The 24,966-nt window shown below is 41.3% G+C and overlaps 1 protein-coding gene across 1 annotated transcript in view; it reads right to left on the bottom strand.

Moving 5' to 3' along the window:
• Positions 1-8,015: 8,015 nt before the first annotated feature.
• Positions 8,016-24,966, bottom strand: part of adam12b (ADAM metallopeptidase domain 12b) — an 88,222-nt gene continuing 71,271 nt past the window's right edge. Inside the window, exons 17-23 of the mRNA XM_069658479.1 lie at positions 24,633-24,710; positions 21,976-22,084; positions 21,440-21,578; positions 19,736-19,844; positions 17,377-17,628; positions 10,540-10,715; positions 8,016-9,832 (exon numbers count right to left, since the gene is read on the bottom strand). Of these exons, the coding sequence (XP_069514580.1) occupies positions 9,781-9,832; positions 10,540-10,715; positions 17,377-17,628; positions 19,736-19,844; positions 21,440-21,578; positions 21,976-22,084; positions 24,633-24,710 (915 nt within the window). The 3' untranslated portion in view covers positions 8,016-9,780. The remainder of the gene's footprint in view (positions 9,833-10,539; positions 10,716-17,376; positions 17,629-19,735; positions 19,845-21,439; positions 21,579-21,975; positions 22,085-24,632; positions 24,711-24,966) is intronic.

Raw genomic sequence — 24,966 nt, 5'->3', positions numbered from 1 at the left:
AATATGTGTTTATTTTCAGTCTTTGAAACTGGTGAAAATGGGATTATAAGGATTTAGGATTATTTTTTGGTAATACTCAGACACAATGGGCTGGAGTGCAACACTGCAACGAGGAAAACATGGGAGAAAACAAGTCAAAAAGATTCTGGTGATCCAGCTCGGAATTCTCTCTTGTTTTAATGATCTAAGAAAATACGTTTTTGGCCATCATAACCTTTCTGAAATCCTAATAAAGAAAATATTTTTTTCTATCTTAATAAAAATGTGTTTTTCTTATTTTCTCCCCCTTAAACAGTAAGGTGGGGAAAAAAAGATTATTTTGTTGTAATACTCATTTTGGCCACAAGAGGGTGTAGGCCTAAGTACAGCACTTTTCCATGTAAAAGCATTCATGTTTTCTCCCAGGTGTTTACATTAACGAATGCTCTATAAAAAAATAGGTAAGTATCTGTATAAAGTGTTATGTTAGTAGAACCTTTGTTTAATTTCTACATTTCATGTAACATGCAAGTTATGTTACATGCTAATTTCAATTATGACAATGTATGTTCAAATCTATGACAGCAAGAGTTTTAACCAAATAATTTTGAGAAAAAAAAAAATCAACACCAGACTTGAAAATAGATGGATAGATTCTTTTTACTCACTCTTCTTTTTCGGGTATGCTATGGAGGCCCTGAAGTCTCAAACTTGTGCGCAAGATAATTAAACGTTATTACATTGTGCAAATATAGCCTTGTAAATGATTCCACCTGCCACCATTTGTCATTATTTGCCTCTGTTTTGCCAGTAATTTACTAATTTAACAGTGTAAATAATGCTTATAAAGTATTCTTATAGCGTTACACTGGCATTTAATGTGTAACATGAGCGCCCTCTGCTGGAGCCCCTGCAGACATGAAGGATGCGTCCCATGTTGTGTGAGTAGCCTATGTAATAAGCTGTGCTAAAATACAATTAAATTCTTAAAACAAATAAATTAAAATAAGTTCGTTTTCTAGGTTAAAGTGCCTTTCATCCTCTTGGTGTGTCTGAGAGAATCTCCGAAACACTTTTGTGATGATATTGATTCGCTGAGCAGGCTCACCACGTTATTATGCTTTGCTAGCTAAATCATAGCTCTGTGATGTAGCTCACTTACCCACAGTTAGCTAAATACATGTATATCTTTCTGTGTTTTAGCATTTTTGGAGCTTATGATGCTACTACAAAGGGTGGCTGTGGGAGACTTAATATGTTTCTGAATAATATTTTACCGGAAATTTTATTCCTTAGCTGGAGTGTAAATACCTGGCAACTGGTCCCAGCCAGGAAGTAGTGCAGCACATGCTAGCTCCGTCCGTTTGTTTTGTGTCTTTATGACAAACTAAGGTTAACATAAACTGTATTTACTGCACCGACATGACAGTGGTATAGCAGTTAAATACACTGCTCAAAAAAATAAAGGGAACACATAAACATGACAATGTAACTCCAAGTCAATCACACTTCTGGGATATCAACCTGTCCAGTTAGGAAGCAACACTGATTGTGAATCAATTTCACCTGCTGTTGTGCAAATGGAACATACAACAGCTGGACATGAGAGGCAATTAGCAAGACAACCCCTATAAAGGAATGGTTCTGCAGGTGGTGGCCACAGACCGTTTCCCTGTCCTCGTCCTTTCTGGCTGATTTTTGGTCACTTCTGCATTTTGCCAGCGCCCTCACCACTAGAGGTAGCATGAGGCGGCGTCTGCAACCCACAGAAGTTGCTCAGGTAGTGCAACTCATCCAGGATGGCACATCAATGTGCGCTGTGGCAAGAAGGTTTGCTGTGTCTCCCAGCACAGTGTCAAGAGCATGGAGGAGATACCAGGAGACAGGCCAGTACACCAGGAGGCGTGGAGGGGGCCGTAGGAGGACAACAACCCAGCAGCAGGACCGCTATCTGCTCCTTTGTGCAAGGAGGAACAGGAGGAGCGCTGCCAGAGCCCTACAAAAAGACCTCCAGCAGGCCGCTAATGTGCATGTTTCTGCTCAAACTGTCAGAAACAGACTCCATGAGGGATGTATGAGGGCCTGACGTCCACAAGCGGGGCCTGTGCTCACAGCCCAGCACCGTGCAGCCCGATTTGCCAGAGAACACCAGGATTGGCAGATTCGCCATTGGCGCCCTGTGCTCTTCACGGATGAGAGCAGGTTCACACTGAGCACATGTCACAGACGTGACAGAGTCTGGAGACACCATGGAGAACGTTCTGCTGGCTGCAACATCCTTCAGCATGACCGGTTTGGCAGAGGGTCAGTGATGGTCTGGGGAGGCATATCCTTGGAGGGCCGCACAGACCTCCATGTGCTAGCCAGAGGTACCCTGACTGCCAGGATTAGGTACCAGGATGAGATCCTCAGACCCATTGTCAGACCATATGCTGGTGCAGTGGGCCCTGGGTTCCTTCTGATGCATGACAATGCTCGGCCTCATGTGGCTGGAGTGTGTCAGCAGTTCCTGCATGACGAGGGCATTGATGCTATGGACTGGCCTGCCCGTTCCCCAGAGCTGAATCCAATCGAGCACCTCTGGGACATCATGTCTCGTTCCATCTACCGACGCCACGTCGCACCACAGACTGTCCAGGAGTTGACTGATGCCCTGATCCAGGTTTGGGAGGAGATCCCTCAGGAGAACATCTGTCGTCTCATCAGGAGCATGCCCAGACGTTGTCGGGAGTGCATACAGGCACGAGGAGGCCAGACACACTACTGAGCCTCATTTTGAATTGTCTTGAGGAATTTCCACAGGAGTGGGATCAGCCTGTGTTCCCTCTATTTTTTTGAGCAGTGTATTAAAGTCTGACTCTTAAGATTGAGTTGTGCTGAGCGATAGGGTATATAATAGACCCCTAGAGGGCAGCACACAACCAAAGGCCATGTTGCTTATAAACAGTATTTGACCCACTTTTGACATCCCATTTGTTACAGTGAACTTGATAACTTAATGATTGTATAAATGATGGATGATCATCATTAAATCCAGCTGTCTCTTTGACTTTGTTTGGATTTTATATGTAAATTAGGAAAGAAATAGAGTAATATATAATTTCTAATGTGTGTGATTTAAGTGATAAAACAATAAAATTGTATATCCGATAGGTGTTATGTGATATTAATTATTTAAAAAATATGAGGTGTTGAAAAATCTTGACATTAATATTCAAAAAAGTGTCAAAATCTTGAATATACAAAGAAAATTAAACCTAAACAGCCCACAGGTCCTGGGTCAGGTTAAGCCAGTATTGCATCTGTGTTATAATGACACCCTGGGTCAAAGGTCAAAGTGATTTTTAAAGGACCAAACAAGAAGTATGAGGACACGGTGAGCATAACAATGAATTTAGAGACAGTGATTTATTAACTTAAGAAGTTCTAATAGTGTAAACAGGTTCAAATGGTAACAAGTGATAAACAAGGAGCTCAGGTAAGTTCAGCGCATTTATTTGGAGCACGTCAGCAGCAGCCCACTGTAAAGGACATCGAGGCAGCCGAGGAAGGTTTGCTTCCACCTCTTTGCGCTGTTCTGTCTTTGGGGTCTGTCAGCTGGAACCTCATGGAGCTCTCCTTCTTCTCCTGCTGCTCCTTCTCCTGTAGGGTCTCCTTAAGGCCTCTCTCCAGCTCCTTCTCAGCCTCCTTCAGAGCAGACGTGAGCTTTTTGTTCTTATGTTTCTGGTAATCCAGTTTGGTGAGAAAGGAGGCTCTTGACTTCTCCATCTCCTCCTGGTGGTGGCTATTCTCCTGCTCCTGCAGAGTCTTCTTGAGGCCTTCTGTGGCCTCAATGAGGGACAACTTCTCCTTCTGCCACTTGATGCCTTCTCTCTCCATCCGATAACATCCTTGTGTTCTCTGCACTAAGTTCCTCCAGCTGAGCTCGATGGGAAAGCTGGGATTTCTCCACAGCCTGTTCAGCGTCTTCCTTTAGCTTTAGAAGAGCTTCCTCCATCTCACTCAGTTCTTTCCGCAGCTTCTGAGCTTCAGCCCGCTCTAAGTGAATATCGCTCTCCAGTTGTTCTGCCTTTGAGCGAGCCTCCACCTCTGCTGCTTCCTTTCTAGCAAACCGCTCCTTCTGGCGATGATCAATTGGTGTCTTGGCGTCGTTCTCAGCCATCACTTATTGCTGTTTAACAAGGAAGACCTCTTTCTTCATTGCCTCTCTCTTTTCATTTTGAAGGGCCTCGCTGTCTTCCTTCATCTTCTCTCTGAGCAGTGCGGACATGTTTGGGCTGAGCCTCTTCCAGCTGGGCTTTCAGGCTGCAGATCTCTTTCTGCGGCTGCTCTCTCTCACAGCTCCACTGCTGGTTCTCTCACTGCTCTTGGAGCTGATCGAGTAGATTGGCCAGGTAGTCTTCTTGGATTTCTAAGAGGACTCTACCCTCGGATGTGCTCTGGGTGAGCCTGGCCTCGCTGTCCTTTAGCTCGCTCCTCGCTCGAGCTTTAGGAGAGCTGAGGTAGAAATTAATTGAAGGTTCTACTTCTAAGTAGTTGTTCTCCATTGTTTGTCTTCTGTTGACCTGACTGGGGTTTCTCTGATAATATGGAACTTCCAATGTCTCAGTGAACTCTGAACCAAACTTGGGTCTGAGCTTTTATAGTCTCATATCAGAATCATTTTGATCTTTGATCTACATGGTATTTGATTGATTCTATTTCATTCTGTCTGTTGACTGTTGCTATGGATACCTCTTTGTTATTTTTTTAAATTATTTTTATTTGATTAGTTCTATAGTAACAATAACAATAACAATAACTTTATTGATCCCCAAAGGACATTATAACATCAGGCAGACACCTGATTATTTTTTCAACTGAAAAGAAAACAAGAAAAACACAAACTTCTTCTTGAAATAAAAATACTGAATAATAAGCGACCGTACACAATCATACCCAGTATCATAGTCAGGATTTAAAAAAACAAACGTTTTAAAACATCTAAAAAAACACTTCATTTTACCTCAATATTTTCTTTAGAGTTCATCAGTATTTTTCCACATTCCTCTTTTCTTACTCTGCATTAATATTCCTGTAGCTTGTAAATAAAACAGGAACACATATCTGACCCCATTTATCCTGGTCACCAACTATTATAACATGTGGCCACTGGGTGGCGCTGCAGGTCTTTAAACAAGACAACCTGCTCCACAAGCTGCTGTTCCTGCTGCAGTACGGGCTCTGCTCCGTAGTCGCAGGAATGTATCCACAGTTGCGGATGAGGTGTAGGCTTTTTTCATTTATATTAATTCAACGACTCTTCTTGTTTTTATCATTAATGACTTAAAGTCCACATGTTCAGAGGGAGCTGAGTTCAAACAAGGTAGCATGAAGGTGAGCAGTTGGGTTTGTGTGATGACCAGTTTAGTCTGACAGGTGGCAGTGTTGAACAACCTTGATAGGCTGCTATGACGGTGGTTGAACAGCAGAGTTAACAGATCTGTGGGACACTTAGGCCCTTAACACACCTGGTATTAAAGCTGCAGTAGGTAAGATGGAGAAGAGAGTGGACTTTGCTTCAATATTTTAAAGATCACAACCGCCAGATCGCAGCCGTTGTATTACACCACCAACACTGTCGAAGCAGGTACGCAACAAACCAGCGGAAATCAATGTTTTAACTGTGAATGGTAATCTACAGCTAATTCTAAGTGGCAAAACCAACAGCACTTAGTTTGCTAACAGAGGCTGTGGAAAAAACAACAGTAACACACTGATGTTGTGAACATTTAGCCGTGAGAGCACAGGCACACAGAACTATGAGGAGAAAGTCCGAAACTGTCACACTGCCTGGGCACTTCACAAAGATATTTTCAGCCACTCTGCCATGATACAACGCTAAACAGCAGCAGCGGTGGGAACAAGCTAATGTTAGCTTGACTGCAACACCAACGTAACATCACAGTAACCGCAGACATCTTAGCAATGTGGAGACATTTATTTTTAAAACAAATACAGCATAACTTAAGCTGAGGTAATTACCTTACCAAGCAGAACTGTCCAACTCAGCATCACTTTATAATCCTTTCAGGTCCCGTAGCTCTCTCCACCTCAGAAATGCCGCTCCAATGTTTAATCCCATTTCATTTCAGTCTCGGTCCAACTCTTTCTTTTTAGCTTGCCTTTTCCTCATTTCTCTTCTTCGGTTTAACGGTCCTGTAGTGTAAGCCGTAGTTGGCAGTGGAGGGATGGGCAGTTTTTTCATTCCCGGTGGTTGTTTTTCAGCCTTTGCGACACAAACCGACTGACTGCGCACACTGAAGAAATGTAGCTCGAGCTTGTGAGCATGCGCGGAGGAGTGGCGCTGCGCAGCGTGTGATTGACAGCAGCCTCGACAGACTGCTCGGCTATGATTGGTTGTTGTGTTTCAGGCGCGTTGGATTCTTGCAAATGCCATTAGGAGCAGTAGGAGGAGCCAGAGGAACAGGATTTTTTTCAAAGGCTATCTCTCTCATGTACTACTGCATGTTTAAAGTGACAGTTTGAGCAAATATGAGTTTAGTGTTAATAAAGTTACCCACTACAGCTTTAAACTGTGATAAAATGCTCGTGGATCATATCTCCGACCCGTGCTGTCTCTCCCCCTCGTCGATTTCAGGATGTCCCGTAATAAATACTTAAATGCTCCTTACTGAATAAATACAGACACGATCTGTCTGTATTACTGTACACACTCCGCTCTAATGCATAAACTACGAATACACATGCTGGAGTGACATGAAAAATAAATGAAAATAAGATTTATAAGAGACACAGCAGAGAAAAGTTAAGCTAGATGGGAAAGAGAGGAGAGTGAACCCCGTATCCACGTGAACATTGCCGTGGATATGGAGAGAGTGGGCGGTGCTTAATGTGTCCAAGGACACATGCGCGTACCATATACATTCATTGGTGCGTATACGCTGTCAGACGTGTGTGGATAAATGCGTCCCAGGCCTGAGTGATCAGATCTGAATGCGTCCTCAATCTGTCCTGGGAGTGTTCACACCTGTAGTTAAGGCTGTCCACTTGTGATCCGATCAAGAATAACACATGTTAATACCAGGTGTGTTCAGGGACTTACAGTAAGTACCGTAAAATTTGGTGTAGAAGATGCACTTTTTTTCCATCTAAAAAGTGAGCTGCGTCCTATATACCGGTAATACCAATATACCAGTATAAAATGCAGAGGTATTTTATTGTGTAACGGTATTTTAACCAGACGATGGCACTATAATCTAGCTAACGCTTCGTCACGGACATGCGCAGTCATGATCACCAGTGCAGCCGCCAGCTGAGCTCAACTACTAGCCGCTAGCTTGCAGGATTTAGAACTCAACATGGCGAGAAAAGTTGGTTGGCTACAATTTGTCCAGATAAAATAAATTGAAATAGTGTTGAAATAACTTGTACCTACAGACGTTTTTATTAATAAATAGCTATAGAAAACGGTGTTTCGCTCTGGAATACCGCCCGAAAACACACTGCATCTTATTTTCCGGTGCGACTTATATTATGGATTTTACGGTAATTCGGAAAAGGACACCTAACTTATTTGTGTGTTTAATTGGTTGTTGCATTTAATGAAAGGATAAGTAAAGCACTTTGGTTGTATTTTTGTTTTTCCAAAGTTTCTTGCATTCCTCCAACTTTGAAGTATCATATGTTTCTAGTTGTTTGTCTGCAATAGGATTTAAAAGTTGTCAAATTAAACTCTAAGTGATCAAAGTCCTCGTTTGGTGGCTTTGTTATGGGGTGAGCATTTTTTAGCTTAAGGCACACTCATCCTCTCAAAGGCCAACAAACAACAACAAAGTGACTTATTTATTCATACACATCAAACGACACATAGTTTGTATCCTTATGAACTGTTATTGATCTCTTTAACAGCCAGTCGTGTTTTGAAAACGTTTCTCTCATCTCATCTCATCTCTCTCTTACGTCAAAAAAACAAAGTGAGAATGAAATGAAAACAGCTTGTTATAAACAGTCATAAAGGATCTTTATTTGGCTCTGATGTCATCCATAAAATCTCTAAATGTTATCCTTAAACACTTCTCTCTGAAAGTTTCGAGCTAAAAGTTGAAACATTCAAAATCACGTTTCCACCTCCGAGTTTCAATGGGGCACAGCCTCAAAGCAGCTCTTACTGTGCTCGTAAAAAAAGAACAAAAAAAGAGAAATGATAATTGACGTACAATATTTACACTTTACAATGGCTTTTAAACATGTTACAGTTATGGAAATAAACACAGCACGTTTAGGATTTACAGATGGAATAAACATTTAACAACTAATCAACACAGCACTGACAAATATTTCCATCAGAGAGAAGTAACTCCAACCGTTGAACAGGTCAGACGATTTCCCAAAATTACATGCACTCTACTGCTCCTGAATGCAACACAGGTGTGCAGATTGTGCCGACGTAAATCGTTGTACAGTTGTGACAGGACGAGAGCTGCATTTGGGATACAAAGCAAATATAAAAAATACTATCCAAAGTGAACACTGACATGGGAAAAAAGAACTGTGCTGCAATGTTTTAGAGTTGAATTCCTCCTTTTAGAACAGCATGTCAACAACAATTTACAATCAAGGAAACTGCCTCATTCAAAGTGCAACCTGTTAGATTGAAGTCTGAATGTAATAAACATTGCAGTGGATGTATCAGCACTAGCCACACAAAATCCAAATGGAATGTTATAAAGGCAAAAACAAAGAAGACAGGACAGACACAGTGAAACATCATGTAAGACGCACAGTCAGGGGGAGCTTGGCAAAGCTCGCAGGGCTGAAGTCATTCTTCTTGGCTCGCACAATCAAGGACGAAGTGCGTGTGAATGTAAAACATACAAACACCAGAGTTAATGTTGAATTATTTGGTGTTGCTGTAATTCTCTGGAACACAATCAGTCTGTCAAGTCCGTGGAGACTCTGCAGCGTCTGCCAGTTATCAGGAGAGCATGTTGAGCGTCCAACACATGCCCCGAGCGGTGTGTCAGAGCCAGTCTGAAATGTGTGAAAAATACTTTTCTTGTACTGCGAAAGTGAACTTATAAGGAAATAAAAGAGCCTGACTGAGAGACTGTAAAACGAGCTGCTCAGAGTAACCCCACAATAGAGATGTAGTCCAAGTTTTTAATGAGTCAGCTGTATTTAAATCAAATAAAAGTATTTGAGTGATATATAGTTTGTAGCACCGTGGCAACATGAATAGAAAATATGTATTTGGTATTAAATACATGATATAAAAACTGAACAAACTCTTCTCTCCGGCCCACAAGCTACGCTGACAACTCGCTGAGTTGTGCTCCATTTCCCTTTATCTTCACTTTAGTCCAAAAACAAACTTTTTTTGCCGCCTCATTACTCAAGCAACTTCAGTGGTTATAAAAACATCAAATATTTCAGCATTTCGTTTGAGAAAAAAGTATAAAAATCACCAAAAAATCCAAAGCAATCTTCTAAAACACGCCACGTGTTCTTCTTTTCTTAACTTTTCTTCTGGGAGAGTCACTCTTGATCTGAGTGCTCTGTGCACAAATTGTCAAAATCAAAGTTAAATATTTAAATAGATAAATAGTTCATTGGTACCTGAGCGAGGACAACAAAGCACCTTTTAGAGGTGTAGCATCAAGGTGTGCAGTTAGCCCCCTTTCACTGGAGACTCTGATACTTCTAACTGTCCAAAATGTCTTCAGAGTCTCAGTAGTTAGTGCAAATCAAGAAAGTCTCCATCTGTTGGCGATAGATCTACTCGTCCATGACGTCAGGAGCTCAGCAGTCCTTCTGAATCTTTGGTGGTCTGTAGGGCAACACCGGCACAGGTCTGCAAAGTAAACAGAAGAATGAATGCCTGATGCATTTTGAAGAGGAGCATTAAATCTCTCCCCTTAATATAAAGCCTTTTCTTAGTCATTGTGACAGGTCATTAGCTTAGTTAGTCATGGAGTTCCACAAGGTTCCGTGTTTAGACCGATTCTGTTTACCTTTTATACGCTTCCTCTGGGTAATATCATAAAAAAAACACTACATAAATCTTTCTAAACTCAATTACAGTTATCAATGAAGTCAGATGAAACCAATCGGTTAACTAAACAACTAAGAGACATGTTATTTAATGATAAAACTGCATACAGCACCACAGAAGGGAGAGTCCGGGAGGTATGTCCTTAAACTCCCACATAAAACACATTTCAAGGATTTTTTTTTTTTTATGTAAGTCTAAAAGTGTTTTTTTTTTCCAAATAAGGTTAAAAGAAACTCTCATAAATCCACAATAAGTAAACTAATAGGATAAGTAAAGATAATAGAAGGATTCCCTGGTAAGAAGAGGAGCCTGTGACCCTCAAGATCAAGATAATATTAACTAAGGCTCTGATTGAAAAAATAACTTGTTTTTCTTCAACTGCTTCTAAACATTATGTAAGCATTGTGGCTTTTACTGTAACAGTTGTATCATGACTGAATAGAGCCTGCAATAATTTGTCTGATAGGGTTAGGAAGACAAGCCAATTCCTGTCACGATGCACCGACCTGCTGGGTAAAGGGATGGTGGGAGGAGGCCTGGGCACAGTGGGAATTGGTATCGGGAGGGGTCCGGTCCCGGGGAAGTGGATCCCTGTTGCTGAGGCACGGTGACCCAGCCGAGAGCTCCGCCCTAGTGGGTCTGCAGGTAGGGGTTTCTGGGGTGGACTGGGTTTGTCAAAGTCCTGAAGAAGAAAAGAAAAGAAAGGTCAATACTGTTTATGTGTTCATTTTACTAAGACTACTACTAAAGCATTTGCTACATGAAATTAATTAAAAAACGCCACGCAGCATATTACTCTTATCATGAGCTGCCGTATACAGAAACCTGAATTTCCCAGCACTTTCTACCTCCCTCTAAATATGCATCAGCTGTTTAGCTGCCATGTGGAGACAAAAGCAGACACGTTTCACTAGAGGGCACTGTGTTATCAGTATCTCTCTGAATTCCCACAGCTAACATGAGATGAATCCTAAACCTCCTCCTCCTCTTCCTCCTCATCTCCACCACCTCTGTGGCAGTGCTGTGTGTGTGTGTGTGTGTGTGTGTGTGTGTGTAGAAGGTTATCTGAATGAGGTGCCATCATGTGTTACTAATCTACAGCGAGGAGGAGGCGAGCGGTGATAAACATCTGCTACCAGCACCACAGCTACCATCACACACACACACACGTACATGCATAAAACCTCCCCTCACACACACATGCCACACACACTTAAGAGGACTACATGGACTAACTTATATGCAGAGAGGAAAAAAGTCTTTCACATTATGCATGGCTAAGACTTAGAGAGATTACTAAGTTTGTCATATCAACACAGACTTACAGCTACAGACGTGTGCAGTGCTTTGTGACCAACAAGACTCAAACACTTGAACCTAACACAACGTGTCTTATGGCCCAACATCGCTGATGCTCTGTGGGGCGAAAGGGAGCCTTTCCCTGCAGCCAGGCTCCAAAATCTTGTTGAAAGCCTACCTAGAGAGGTGGAGGCTGCTATAGCAGATACTGCACGATCAATAACCATATACAGTGGCAGTGCGTGGGTCTTTTCAGTTCAAGGATCAACACTTCTGGCCATGTTGTGTACGTTAAGTTTGTTTTGCAGGTTAAAATATAAGAGGGATATATGGAAATTAGGGCTGCAACAAAAGCTAACATAATCAAAATGCTTATACTGTCTGACCAACAGTCCTAAAACAAATATATGCAAATAATTATCAAAGAGGACGAAGAAGTACAGTAAATATTGACATTAAAGCTGTTATAACTTAAGCAATTTTTTGCTTAAATACCAGCTCCAGTCATGTTTCAAGACATAAAATGCTCTGCTTGAAAGAATACATTGTGTCTGATATACAAACTATGTTTAATTACCTTGTAAGAATCCTCCCAAGGCATCTCCTCCATCTACCTCATTAAACATTCCCCAATCTGCATAGTCCCGCCCACTATGTACTACATTTCTCCTTTCGTAAAATTACAGCTGAAGACAGAAACAAGTCTCTGCCATCGTTTAGTGGCAACTTGTTGAAACTTAACTAGCTTGAAATGTCCATTAACATTTGTGACGTCACAAACCTGCCAATCTGAAAACGTGCTGTTCAGCCTGTCCTTGGCACACTGCAGTTTAAAAGCAGACAGGCCCAGCCATGGAGATGACTGCTTATGTTGTCCCTGATATGTCTTGTAGCACATGAAGAACCCCACATGGAGATGTTTACAAGGTTAAACACTTGATTTACACTGAAGGGGGTCTTTAAAAGTATTCGACTTTAATGTTATTCATGATCAAAATAGTTTCCTATTTGAGAAGCCAGTAGGAAGCTATTAGAATAATTCATGCCGTATTATTTTTATTAGCTTAGGTGCACTGTAGTAGCCTCTGAGCTAGGAAAAAAGCTCTTTGAATACAAGAGCCCAAAGCTCCTCAGCTGCAGTTAACAACACAAGGTGCCCCACAGAGGTTGACATTTTGGACGCTTTAATCAAACTGAGCTGTTACCAGCACAGCAGGGCTGTTTTACTCTGAGTCTGTGCTACAGTCCCAAGTGGATGCTGCTCGTACTCGGTGAGAATGTGGGGGTAATAAAACGTACACAGTAGGGGACTCCTGTTATCCCATTAGATGAATTTGTGTGAATATTAAGTGGAACTAACAAACGCAGAGTAACACCCACTGTGATCTTGATCTGCACTTTAATCCCTGACAAACTCCTACATGTGTAACTTATAAACAATGTAGTTTAAGGGAGGAATAAGTCCTTGAGAAACATAAAATCAGGACACTTTTGCAGGGAGTGTACAGGAGAAAACAAAGACGTACATCGACAGATGCATCCACTCAAATGCAAGAATAATCCAGGACCCATGTGCATTCTAATGCCGCTCTTGGCAGCAAACATCACTCTGTAACTGGAGTCTTGCTGGTGTTCGCATGTCTTAATTCAAAATGAAGGATTGCACCGTCCTCTGTGGCTGGAGAAAGATCTATGGGCCTTGGGCTTACTGGCACCTTTCAAAACCCATCGGAGGACTTGAGAAATGTTTTGTCGTCTTGCCAAAAAACAAAGATATTTTTTAAGGTTCCTGAAAAGATGACATTTTGGAAAAAACACGATTTTTACTCCTCAGCGGTGAGATACTGCAGTGTGCTGTTGCAGTGCGCCTGAATAGAGTCTGAGACTATTTGCCTCACATTTTTTTGACTCAACAGGTATCTAATATGTGTTTTTTCATCATCCTAACACGATTAGAACAAGCAGGTCCGTTGGAAATTCTCAGCCTCCGCACTGCCTCCCTTTCATGTGTTGTCTCGTTGCATTAAATGCAGGATGGGCCTTATTCCCCAGGAAACACCTTAACATAAATGGGGAGCAGTCTGCACGCAGGCATAAGAAAAAGTGTTTTAAAATAAGACATATTGGCACAGACAGCAGGGGAGGTTGTGTCAAGTATTACAATAAGCCTGTAATACACTTTCTACTGAAGGATTGATGTCCTGTACGTCCTTGCTGGCCTCTTATTGAATGCCAGCCGAATCCTCTCTGCTGTTTCTGACCTGCAAGCCCGCGTGCCGTCTCTGCTCGCTCCATCTGTCTCATTACAGCAGAATGAGCTCGTAGATATTAGCAGGTAGCAGGGTTTCATTGTTTTGGCAGAGCAGCGAGCAGCCTATTTATAAAGCAAACGCCGGCTTTTCAGCTAAAGTGCATTTCTAGTTGGCACACGTTCATATCAATCAGGGGTGGTGTGCTGCAGTGCTGGACATGATGGTGGTTGTTAAAAGGTAGAATAAATACTCAAATTTTTTAATGATGTAAAAGTACAGATACAACAATGTAAAAGCACTAGTTTATGAGTCAAAGCGCTGCATTTAAAGCAAGAAAATGTAGAGTAAAAGTTCTTGTTCTGCAGAAAAGTAGCTTTTGTAGCTTTATAAACACACATAACAGGTTCATTCATCTGGATTCCTTCAGTGTATAAGCAGCACTTTCCTGCTGCTGTAGAGATTGACCTTTCTTTAACTACTTTACTTACAGTTCGGTATTTCAGGGCCCTCCGGGGGGTGACAAGATAAATCGGAGGGGTTTTGAGATGATTCATGGAAGAGGAAAGACAAAGTTTGTCTATGAAACTAAAACTTTTCTTTGCCTGTTTGTGAAATTTTTACCAGATTTGATTTATGCCTAAAACTATTATTTAAATGAAATTATCTGAGAAGTTAAGAGGATAAACGTCGGTTTGATGGAACTGTGAACAACTCAGACATCTGACACATTACACTCGGCAAAACGTGAAGTATTATTCTGAAAAGTAAATTCTAACTTCAACTTATTGACCGTTCTAAGCCCGTCCTTTGAACGGCCACTGTCCAATCCTACATTAACAACGGTAACTAAGAGCGGGAGGCCTGTCAAACTTTCAGAACAAGGAGAAATGCCGAAATGGTGTGCATGTGGAATCTGCAAGTCCGACAGCAGACTCAAAGTTTAGGGGCGTGTCATAATTTTCACTTTTCCAAATCCAAAAACTCAAGAGGAGAGATGTCGGACATGGATTATAAATTGTAGAAGATCTCACTCGCAGCTTAATCCATCGAAGATCAACAAAAACTAATTTACTCCAAGGTAAGACGCTAACTAACTTGGCTAGGTAAGCATGTTAGCAAAGAAAGACAGTCAAATATCAATTTAAGCTGTAACCTGCTGTGCAGGAACATTGTTATTCCTGTATATGATTGTCACTAAAGTGAATTGTAAAGACGTGGGTTTGCCTGACGCTTGCATTGGGACCGGTGAGCGTCTATTTTCATGTCCTCTTCATTCCCAACACTCCGCTGACAAATTATATTCTGGTGTAGCTTTCAAATGTGTATTGTGTTCCTTTCTGTCTTCTTCTCTCTGATATTTGGGAACTATTTTTCCAGAAATGTGCTATTATTTCCTCTGGAACATCTCTCACTGTTAGAGTTGAAAACGGCATAATATTTACATGTTGGTGCAAAAGCTTAACAGGCGTAGCAACAGTAACCAAGGGGGGCTGGACTTGGTTAGCGAAGGGTTAATTGTGGAGTTAAAAGTACAGTATTTGTCTCAAAATGTAGTGGACTAAAAGCATTAAGTAGCAGAAAATTTAAATACTTATACAAGTAAATTAAAGTACAAAAATGTACATAAGCACTTGAGTAAATGTACTTAGTTACTTTTCATCATTGCTGCTGCTCTCCTGAATTATATAACCTTGGAGGTATAAAAAAATTTGAATTCTGCGCACCTCCCTCTAAGTTCTTTATGCTCGGGCGTTACATCTGGGATAATGTGATGTTCCTAATCCAACAAAGAGAAAGTATCACATCACAAAGTTAATGTCACACATCATTAAATTCCCCGTGCGCCCTCCTTGCGGCTCCTGGAGTGCCAACATCCAACACAACTGTCCTTGCTGCCCTTGTGCGGGAGAGCATCCGGATTTGGATCCAGCACTGAATCCAGCAGACAGATGGATTTACTATCTACTCTGAATCCGATACTGCAGACTCAGCAGAAAGCAGCACCTTACTCAAGATCACAGGGAGGGAGATGCATTGAATTTTACAGTCGATATGTGGGCCAGAGAGCTAAGTGCAGTGAAAGGCACGAGTTTGGACATCCAACACTTTGCTACAACATTTACAAACTAAGTTACACGTCGCTGTGCATATTTTACAGTACTTCAGGCCTTTTTGAAGATTTTTAAGATTCATTTCCAACCTTCTGTTTCCAATGTTGTCTGTTAATTTCAGTACAGTATGAAAAGGAGATTTAAAATGTACTGAACACAGGTAATCCATCACATTTATTCTTAAGCTATATTACTGTCACTTCACCATGCAGTTTAAGTAGCGACTGATTTTAACACTCTTCATCTGTGCGTACGCGGCAGCTGTGAAACCTAGTTTATTTCATAGGTCTGATTTTCCAACATCTTGCGTAAATTCTTGCCCCTGAAACCAATAGTTGACAAATTTACCTCACCACTATAATCCTGATCTTCCTCAGCAGATGGAGTTCGCAAAGTAATGATAGAAATGCAGTTGTTCAAGTTCTTTCAAACTTTTGCTGAGATTGTTTTCTCCAAGACTGCCCCTGGAATCAAGTCTAAACTTTAAATTTCAACATAAGGTGCCAGTTTAGCTCAGCTGTTAAATCAGCAGCCCCTGTGCAGAGACGACAGTCCTCGATGCGGCAGCCCCAGGCTCGACTCCCACCCCCGGCCCCTTGCCGTGTGCCATCCCCCAATTTCTCTTCCCCTAAAAGGCCCCAAAACAATCTTAAATTTTAACATTAAGGCAAACATGGACAATAAGCTCTTGAAGTAATAAGAAAATCTACAAGTCAAAAATGTATTCCTAAAAATTTCATCTGCTGAAGATGAAAATGCGATAAGATCCAGACCTGTGAGATTTCACCAAAGTTCTATCCGCTAAGACAAATTTCAAATGTCAGATTGTCCTTAAAGGGGCCGTATCTTTTAAATGGATATTCTCATGTTTTGCATGGGTTTCATATTTTTGGGTGTTTATTGTTCACAGTGAAAAAGTGAAAACTGCATACATTTTTCCAGAATTACCTTTTTAAAAAGGTCGCCTCTGAAACGGGCCGTTCAGAACAGCTGCAGGTTTCTACATAGAACCTTGCTCTCACTGAAATCGACCAATCGTCATTCATCTCAGGCTGCCTTCTTGCACTTGCTTGTAGTCAAGTCGTTGTCAAGATTTCAATTTAATTCCGATACCTTCTGGCGATTCTGGCTCGTACATATAAGGCCGAATAGCTGACCCTAGAGCAGCCATGTTTTCTACAACTTTGGAGTGACAGTGCAGTGTGGCTGTTCCCCCACATGTGCGATCCCATGGACTCCAAACACTGTCAGCCTAAAATAGCTAAAATATGTCGACTTTAAATGCACCATCAAGGATTTAATAACGTTACATTAGAAGGTAACTATCACCAAAAAGGACTAAAAGTTCACTGTGATCTGTTTCAGACTGTTTTAAGTTTCAGCAGGTTTATTTTCATACTTTATTTAAATAAAATAAAATTGATGGCGCCTGGAATATATACCACTGTGCAGAACTATGCTATGGTTTAGAAAACAATGAGGAGTAATGTACAGTAAAATATACGCAACGTGAATGTAATGGGCTATGCTGTATATATGGTCCATTAAAGCTCCCATTTTAAAACAAGATAATTTACAACAAAGGCAAAGCTATAAACTAAAGTTATGTATTCTTTAGTAAACATGCCCTGGAGATCAAAACAAAATCATATTGTTACAGAATTAGTGCATTAAAACAAACCTGGTCTCTTATGTACGATGACTGCTTGCGTGGCAGACTGAGGAACGGTTGCACTCGAGGAGGTGACAGGGACGCGTGTGCAGGCAGCACCCTGTGGTGGGCCGGGAGCGGAGGCAGTGTGGGCTGTCCCACGCTCAGACACAATGGCATGGGGTTGCTGATTTGCAGGGGCTGGTAGAGGGGCAGTCGGCGAAGGCTGTGAGAGTGGAAGTTGTGTGGAGGGAGAAGAGGCTCGGCACTCAGGAGAGACGGCTGAGAAGAGGATGAGAGGAAGTTATTTTCAGTGTTCGCAGCATTTATGTGTCATCTGTTATAGCAGTAGTGTGCGGGCCTTTGTCACAGCAGATGTTTTGACTTGTTATCGCAGAAAAAGCTCAGAATTTGCAAATAACAGGAACTATCTCTGTTCTATTCAAGTGTCTCAATAAGTCATGACAATGTGACAGTGAGACAGCATGCACAACACGAGGACCCTGAAACTGAAGAAGCTTAATGTAGCTCAGCCATCTTCCACTTTCACTACCCTGGATAATGTTGTATTCCCTTAAATGTACTCTTTTCCATCCATCCATCCATTATCTATACTGCGCCTATCTCAGCTGTCGTTGGGCGAGAGGCGGGGCACACCCTGGTCAATCACGGGGCTGACACACAGAGACAGACAACCTTTCACTCTCACACCTACGGGCCATTTTAGAGTCACTAATTAACCGAATAAGCATGTCTTTTGACTGTGGGAGGAAGCCGAAGTACCCGGAGGGAACCCACGCATGTACGGGGAAAACATGCAAACTCCACACAGAAAGGCCCACTTCATCCGAGCCGGGGTTCAACTTGGAACCTTCTAGCTGTGAGGCGACTAACCACTGCACCACCGTGCAGCCCAATTTACTCTTGTGTGATGCTGAAATATTTTGTGATTAATTAAATTCATAAACTATTTTGATTGTTGTTTATTTGTCTTTTAACAAGAAAAATGTCACAGATTTGCTGCTTCCAGCTTCTCAAATTTGAGGAATTTCTGGATTCTCTTAAAAACATTTGCCGTCATCTCTCTATGGGCTTTTTTCACAGCGGCCATTTTTACATCCAACACGAAGAAGAGCACAGGTCTTAATAATAACGATGATTCTGTTCTATTCATGTGTCTGAGAAAGTCTGACAGTCGTTTTTGGATTAAAATGAAAAATAAATATGTATATTTTTAAACAAATCCATCCCTAGTAGGTTTTCCACCCATCTCGGATCTAAATCTGTGAAGACCTCTACTCTGACGATTTCTAACGCACCACTGGGGAGCATTTCTCACAATTATCTGAATCTTCCATTAGTTAAATTAAATAAATAATAAAATAATTTAATGATCATTTAAAAAATTATTAGCTGCAGCTCTGGTATTCTGCAATAATTACCAAAAACACTTCTTAAAAACAATCCACCCAAGTCGTGAAGCTGTCATTACAGTTAAATAGCTGATGTCAGACTCGGTCATGAAAGTGGAAAACAACATTATTAAATATGACGTTGTGAAATGGTGAAAGCCAGAGTCTGACCACATGTCCTGACCAGCTGTTATCCCTCCGCTCCAGAACAAACTAATAACACCTCAAATGGCCAGAAAGGATTTGGCTGCTGGACAACGCGTACACACACACACACACACACACACACACACAGACACAGACACACACACGCAGATGTATTCAAAAGGGCTGCTGTGATGCTGACTGACATCTGGACATCGGCGGACAGCTGAAGTGGTGACCGTAATAAGAGCAGACAGGCTGTGTCAGATAGTAACGCTAGTGGACTAAATACTACTAAACAATAGAGGATGAAGTTCTCTAACAGGCCAGCGCGATCAGAGGCGATTTCTTTCTACTTGTTTTTTCCCAACAAACACATCAACACCTTCTCTGCGCCTGAATCAATCAAAGCTGCTCCTTTGTCATAAAACAAATTATAAAACGGGCTCCAATAACAACGTCCCGACTCTGATTTAAAGAGAGCAATCTCTCAATTTATGTTTCTCTGCCTCTTGACAACAATGGCACTGTAATTATTATTTCTCTGAGCGAGATATAGCGAGGCTGAATCAATTACCCGGCACGCCGTCATCTTGTTTTGTCAACAAGCCTGAAAGCATGACGACTCTAAACTGGCTGCAGGTTAGTGAAAGGCTCTAATAGAGTGTGATTACAAAAGAAATCAATTCAAATAGGCCGTGATAGAAATGAAAACACAAACAGACGTATAAGGTAAATAAGAAGGGCCATATGAACACACAGTGTGTGCTGACACGCGTATGCTGAGCTGTTTGATAGATGCAGTGACAGACGTACAGGCGTGAGTGACTCACCTTATAAATGTTGGCTGCAGAGGGTTTGGGTGGGGGCTTGCGCTGTGGTGTGGGCCTGTACAAGGACTGAGTCCTGATGGGGCTGATGGGCCTGTTTGCCTCCATGGATCTGTAAGCAAAACAGAAGTAGTTACAGGTCCAGTATGGAGTTCCTTCTTTGACTATGCACAGGTGGAGTCAGTTTAAATGTATGTATTTTCCACACATGCATTTCTTTATAGTTAAATTGTTAAAGTGCAGATATAAATAGAACATGTTTGTTTCATTATACGCCTGCTTTTATCCTGTGTTTTTAGATTTTATTCATATGATTAAGAATTTAACAGCTTCAGAAAATAAATCACGGTTTTGCAACATTTAAGTAGAATAGTGATGACTGTTGTTGCGTTGCTTGTTTGTGTTGCCAGACACAATCAAACCACATCCACATGGTCCCAATGAAGCCCATTAGTTTTTCAGTGTTAAACTCTTCATAAATAATAAGGGTGTTTATCCTTTAACTCTGATTAATGTTTGTTTGGTCATGAATAATTAATAATACATAAATACACTTAAATACTCAGGGGGCTCATGTTTCAGGGGCTTTAAAGGAGCAATTCTCCCCTGGAAAAAGCCGCTGTCAGCCAAAGCTAGTGTTCTCTGTAATCGATAGAAGCAATAATATTTGAAATTGGCGCCATAGCTGTGGACAAAGTTGTACAAACAGCTTGTGTTTCGCCCATTCTACATTCCTACAACACCCAGCGTGCATTGCGCCTCTACCTCTGAAATGAACGGCCCTCCCACGATGGCATTAGCTCCCCACAATAGCATAATAGGACTGAGGTTGGAAGAGAGAACTGGCCCTTTAAGTGCCAAAAGTTTGTTTTAATCATATATGGTATTGTTGTGATATATTGACAATGTATTTCAGGTATATTCATATATTGTGTATGACTGTTAAACTGTATTTTTGTTTACAAGTTGAACTCAATTAATAATATACCCTTTTTTTGCTGTTGCACAATTTTCTCATATAAACTAAAACATCTTTCGATAAACCGTTAACTTACTAAGTCTCAAAGTTCAGTTTTGACCATCAATTTATTTGAGTGAGTAAGGGACTGAAAACAGGTTCTATTAAGGTTTATTTTTACTGGAAAGAGCAACATCATTTCAATCTAATTAAGGGGATAATCAACAAAAAATGTAACCAGGGATAGAGATTGTAAAAATAGCAATAATGATTTGTTTGCCTACCTGTGCAACGATATTACATTTTTGGCATGACGTGCTGTGCACTAATCAAAAGGAATGAAAATAACAGTACCAATTGAACAAAATGACTATTTTCCCTACAATTACATCCGAATAACATGATTTTTTTCCAGGAAACCGCTTGAAAATGTTCCTGCAATATAAGAAAATGTAGGGGAAAAGTAGTCTTATTTTATCTGTGGCTATAAATACTACCTTTAAGATAAGCAGCATATTTGATTGTTGGAAAATGAGTTTTGGAAGTTTGGAAGTTTTGGAACAGCCAGCCAGGTAATTAAGGTTTTTAGAAATGTGGAGCAAACTGAAAGGTGTCTCTTAATGTATAAAGATTTCAATTTAATAAAAGGCAACTAACAGAAACTTGCGTAACAATTGCACTTTGACATAAGATAACAGGAGCAAGAACTTCTCAGGCTCTTTGTGTTGTTTAGTGGAGAGACATGTCACCTGAGTTTCTCCAGGGTGCTCTTCTTATTGGTGAAGAGCAGGCGCAGCAGAGTCTTCCTCTTCACAAAGATGATCACGCAGGTTACCAGGAGGCTGATCAGGGTGACCAGGATCGCCACAGTAATGACCACGCTGTCGGCTGATGCCATATACGACAACACGCACATTAATACACACACACGCACATCTAGCGCACAGAACAATGACAGGACATGACGCAGAGACCGTTACAGCTAGGCCACGGTCAGCAGCACAGTTTGTGAGTCACATTTCTCTCTGAGGACTAAAACTCATTTCTCTGTAAAACCTGCAGACTGTGCTGTGTAATGTATTGCTGAGGTGAAATGGGAGTTGTGTTCTTGGAAAGTTGAATTCCTGTCCTAAACCGCACATCAATCCAGTACTGACTTTGCAAAAAAAAAGAGATGTACAAGATGCATCTGGGGCGGCTTCGTGTTGTTGCTTATTTCTGAGTTAGCACTGTTGTCTGCGTGTGTCTTGATTTGTGAGGGTAGAAATTAAACCGTCCACACTACCTGCCAGTCGCATTGGCCCGCTGTCAATGCTCCCGCCGAAGCCTGCTTTCTCACAGAACGGAGGGGCCCAGTGTGCTTCGCAGTGGCAGTTCTTCTTGTTGTTGCACACCTGCAAACAAGATACTTTCACTGAGTCGTGCACGCTATTTGTTTCTTCTGCATCCAATAGCACCAAAAGACATTTGTATTCCTGCCAGCTAAACTCCAGCTATAAATAATGCATCGGTCTATCCCCAAATAACAAGATGAAAAGTGAATTGGTTTATTTTTTATAAATAAAACACTCTCATTCAGTTAGTTGGAGAGACTTTCAACATAAGAGGACACTGGCTGTGCATGTGTGTGTAGCTTTAATAGATAAAACATGTGTGAGGGAGAGTCCATCCCGTAAAGCCTTAAGTTTCCAGAGCAGAAGTTTGATCCAGGAGGATTCCCTTGCGAGGTAACGCGGTCCAGCTGTCAGTTGGAGGGAGGATGGAGGAGGAGGAGGGAGAGAGGTGCAGAGGGAGTTGTGCAGCTGTGGGGGAATTAAATTTAGACCAGACGTACAGTCAAGTGCTTTCCCTGCCTCCAGGCCACGGACACTCCTTCCCACCGGGTGAGGGGGTTAAGAGGCACTTGGGGGCTCAGGGGGAGGTGTGATAGGGGAGTTTTATGGGAGTGTGAAGGGTAACTGAAGCAAACAGAATCTCTTAATTCTGTCACAAGGAGAGGCTAAAATTATCTGTCTAAATTCAAGCTCCTGTGAGGAGTTTTTTGCTGGTTTCGAAACCACTGACTCTATGCATCCTACAAAAGCAAACCAGACCATCAGCGACAAGACTGATTATTTCTATCTAGTTGTTTTTAATGCCTGAGACTGCTGTCGGGGGGTAGGTGTCAGACCAAGTTATTAACTGCACGCTGCCTTTGTTTACACTTTCCAGAACAAAGATTCACAATGAGATAAATATGTCTGTTATAAGAAAAAGTCACCGCAGTGGTTGGTCTGCCAGAGAGGGTAGGCAGAGCTAAGCGGCTGCTTTTTCGGTCTCTGTAAACAGTAATCTACTACGGCTGAACAAACAAAGAAATGATCGATGACTACAGATACAACTTCAAAAATAAGTGAAAAAGAAACAAATTGGATGCTCAGATGAAGCAAACAGGAACAAGGAAAGCGACCGTCAGCGAGGAAAATCAAGAGTTTCAGCCGTGACGAAGGGAGCCAGCTGTAGCTGTCTGGTTAAATTAGGAAGTGTCCTCCTGCAATGACTGTATATCGCCATTAGGGGGTTCAAGAGAACGAAACTGACCTTTTCGAGATAGTCAGTTAAAGCATGTACAGGACTAAATTAGCAAAGAGAAAGGGGTAGGGCTTCGTCCATAGGGGTCACCAAAATCGATGCAAACCGAAAGTTCCTCACAGCAGCTTTAACTAAAAAAGTAATATGCAAGTGGCAACTTTATTCTTAAATAAGTCCTTTTTAGTCGAGGATAGAACTGCACTCATTGGCTGAATGCTGCATAAGATGCAAACTCAACAATCCAACTCTAGCTTAAGTTTCTCTGTATTAGTTATATCAGAAAAGATCACCCTTCAGATTTTGACCTCTTCTTGAAGATTTCTTTCTATTAAGGGTACGTAAGGTTTAAAAAAGCTAAAAGGGACTTCCTAACTGCTTATTAACTAACAAATAAAGAAGCGAATGTACCTGAACACAGTCAATAATTGCCTTATAAGATAAAGTGAGTTGGCTTCCAGGATTTTCTCCTGCAGAAAATTCAGAGAATTAATATTTTTCCTGTCAACACTCATACTGTGTGAAGGGCTTGAGGAAAATAACAGACAAATTGATTTAGCAGATTTCTGCAGGAGGGAAGCTGCATCTCAAGTCTGAACCCTTAATGGGATTTCTCTTCACTTCAATTCGCTTGCAAAGAATATAAATGTCTTTTTTTTTCATGTATTGTAGGGAGCCAAGCAGCTGGCAGCTTGGACGATGTATTTGTTGTTCATAGTGTTTATCGATGGCTAATTGGTTTCAGGTGTGATTCTCAGTAACAACATTTAACAGTTTGAGGGATATACAGCTTAAGAATTACAGATTTCTCATTGTAAATAATCCCTGAGCCATAAATTGCCATAATTGGCTGTGAAGTTTGGAGGTAACTGCACGGTAATTTAGCCCCGGGTGAGTGTTTGCATCCAAAAACTAAACAACAAAGTAAATAAAACATAACAAGTACCCTCTTTTGAATTATTGATAACAACTGCTGAGAGAGAAAGGTGATCATTTCCTTTATAACGCAGCAGAACGTCTGCTGCGGTTCTCTTCCTGCAGCGCTGCACTGTATCTCATCTCGCTGCACAATCAGAGGATGATATATGACATATAGATGACTATAAGTAAACCATAAATGACGCTGTTAGAAGGGATTGATTTACCCTCAGTGAGACAATGAAGATTGATCATACAAAAGAGTAGCAGCTGTTATAACTCGAAGACCGCACTGTTACTCTTCTATTGTCTAATTATAGAGCGATGAGAGAGTCTTAATGTTGTTCAAATGATCAAAAATGGATACTGAGTACTAACAGGACAGGTTCACTGTTGCACAGGCTACGGTGCATAATTTAAAAGTAAATATTGAGCTTGTAGGCACTTTGTACTCACCCCACGTCCACTGCACTTCCCAGAGCACTCATGCACACCAAACACGCTGACATTCTGGCACTGCCGATTCAGGCACACCTATAAAGAAAGAACATCCATTAAGTGTTTTTCAGAGGTATAGAAATCAAAGGGCAATGAGGATGAGCGCAAAGACTGGAATTACAAAATTAGTGTGGAATTAAAATGGAAAATGAATATATAATTATACGTTTTATATTTCTTTAAAGATTAACAACATAAAGTGAAAAACTGAGGTGATGTTTGGTGGCCATGTCGACCAGGCTACACCACACATTCAACAACCCTGACTGCAGTACATCAGGTGAATATGCAG

The sequence above is a fragment of the Semicossyphus pulcher genome, unplaced genomic scaffold, assembly GCF_022749685.1.
Source record: "Semicossyphus pulcher isolate SPU_LCO1_2020_fin unplaced genomic scaffold, fSemPul1.0.p SCAF_12, whole genome shotgun sequence".
NCBI classification, from domain to species: Eukaryota; Metazoa; Chordata; class Actinopteri; order Labriformes; family Labridae; genus Semicossyphus; species Semicossyphus pulcher.
The sequence above is the reverse complement of the archived record's forward strand: the minus strand, read 5'-3'. Positions and strand labels throughout refer to the sequence as shown.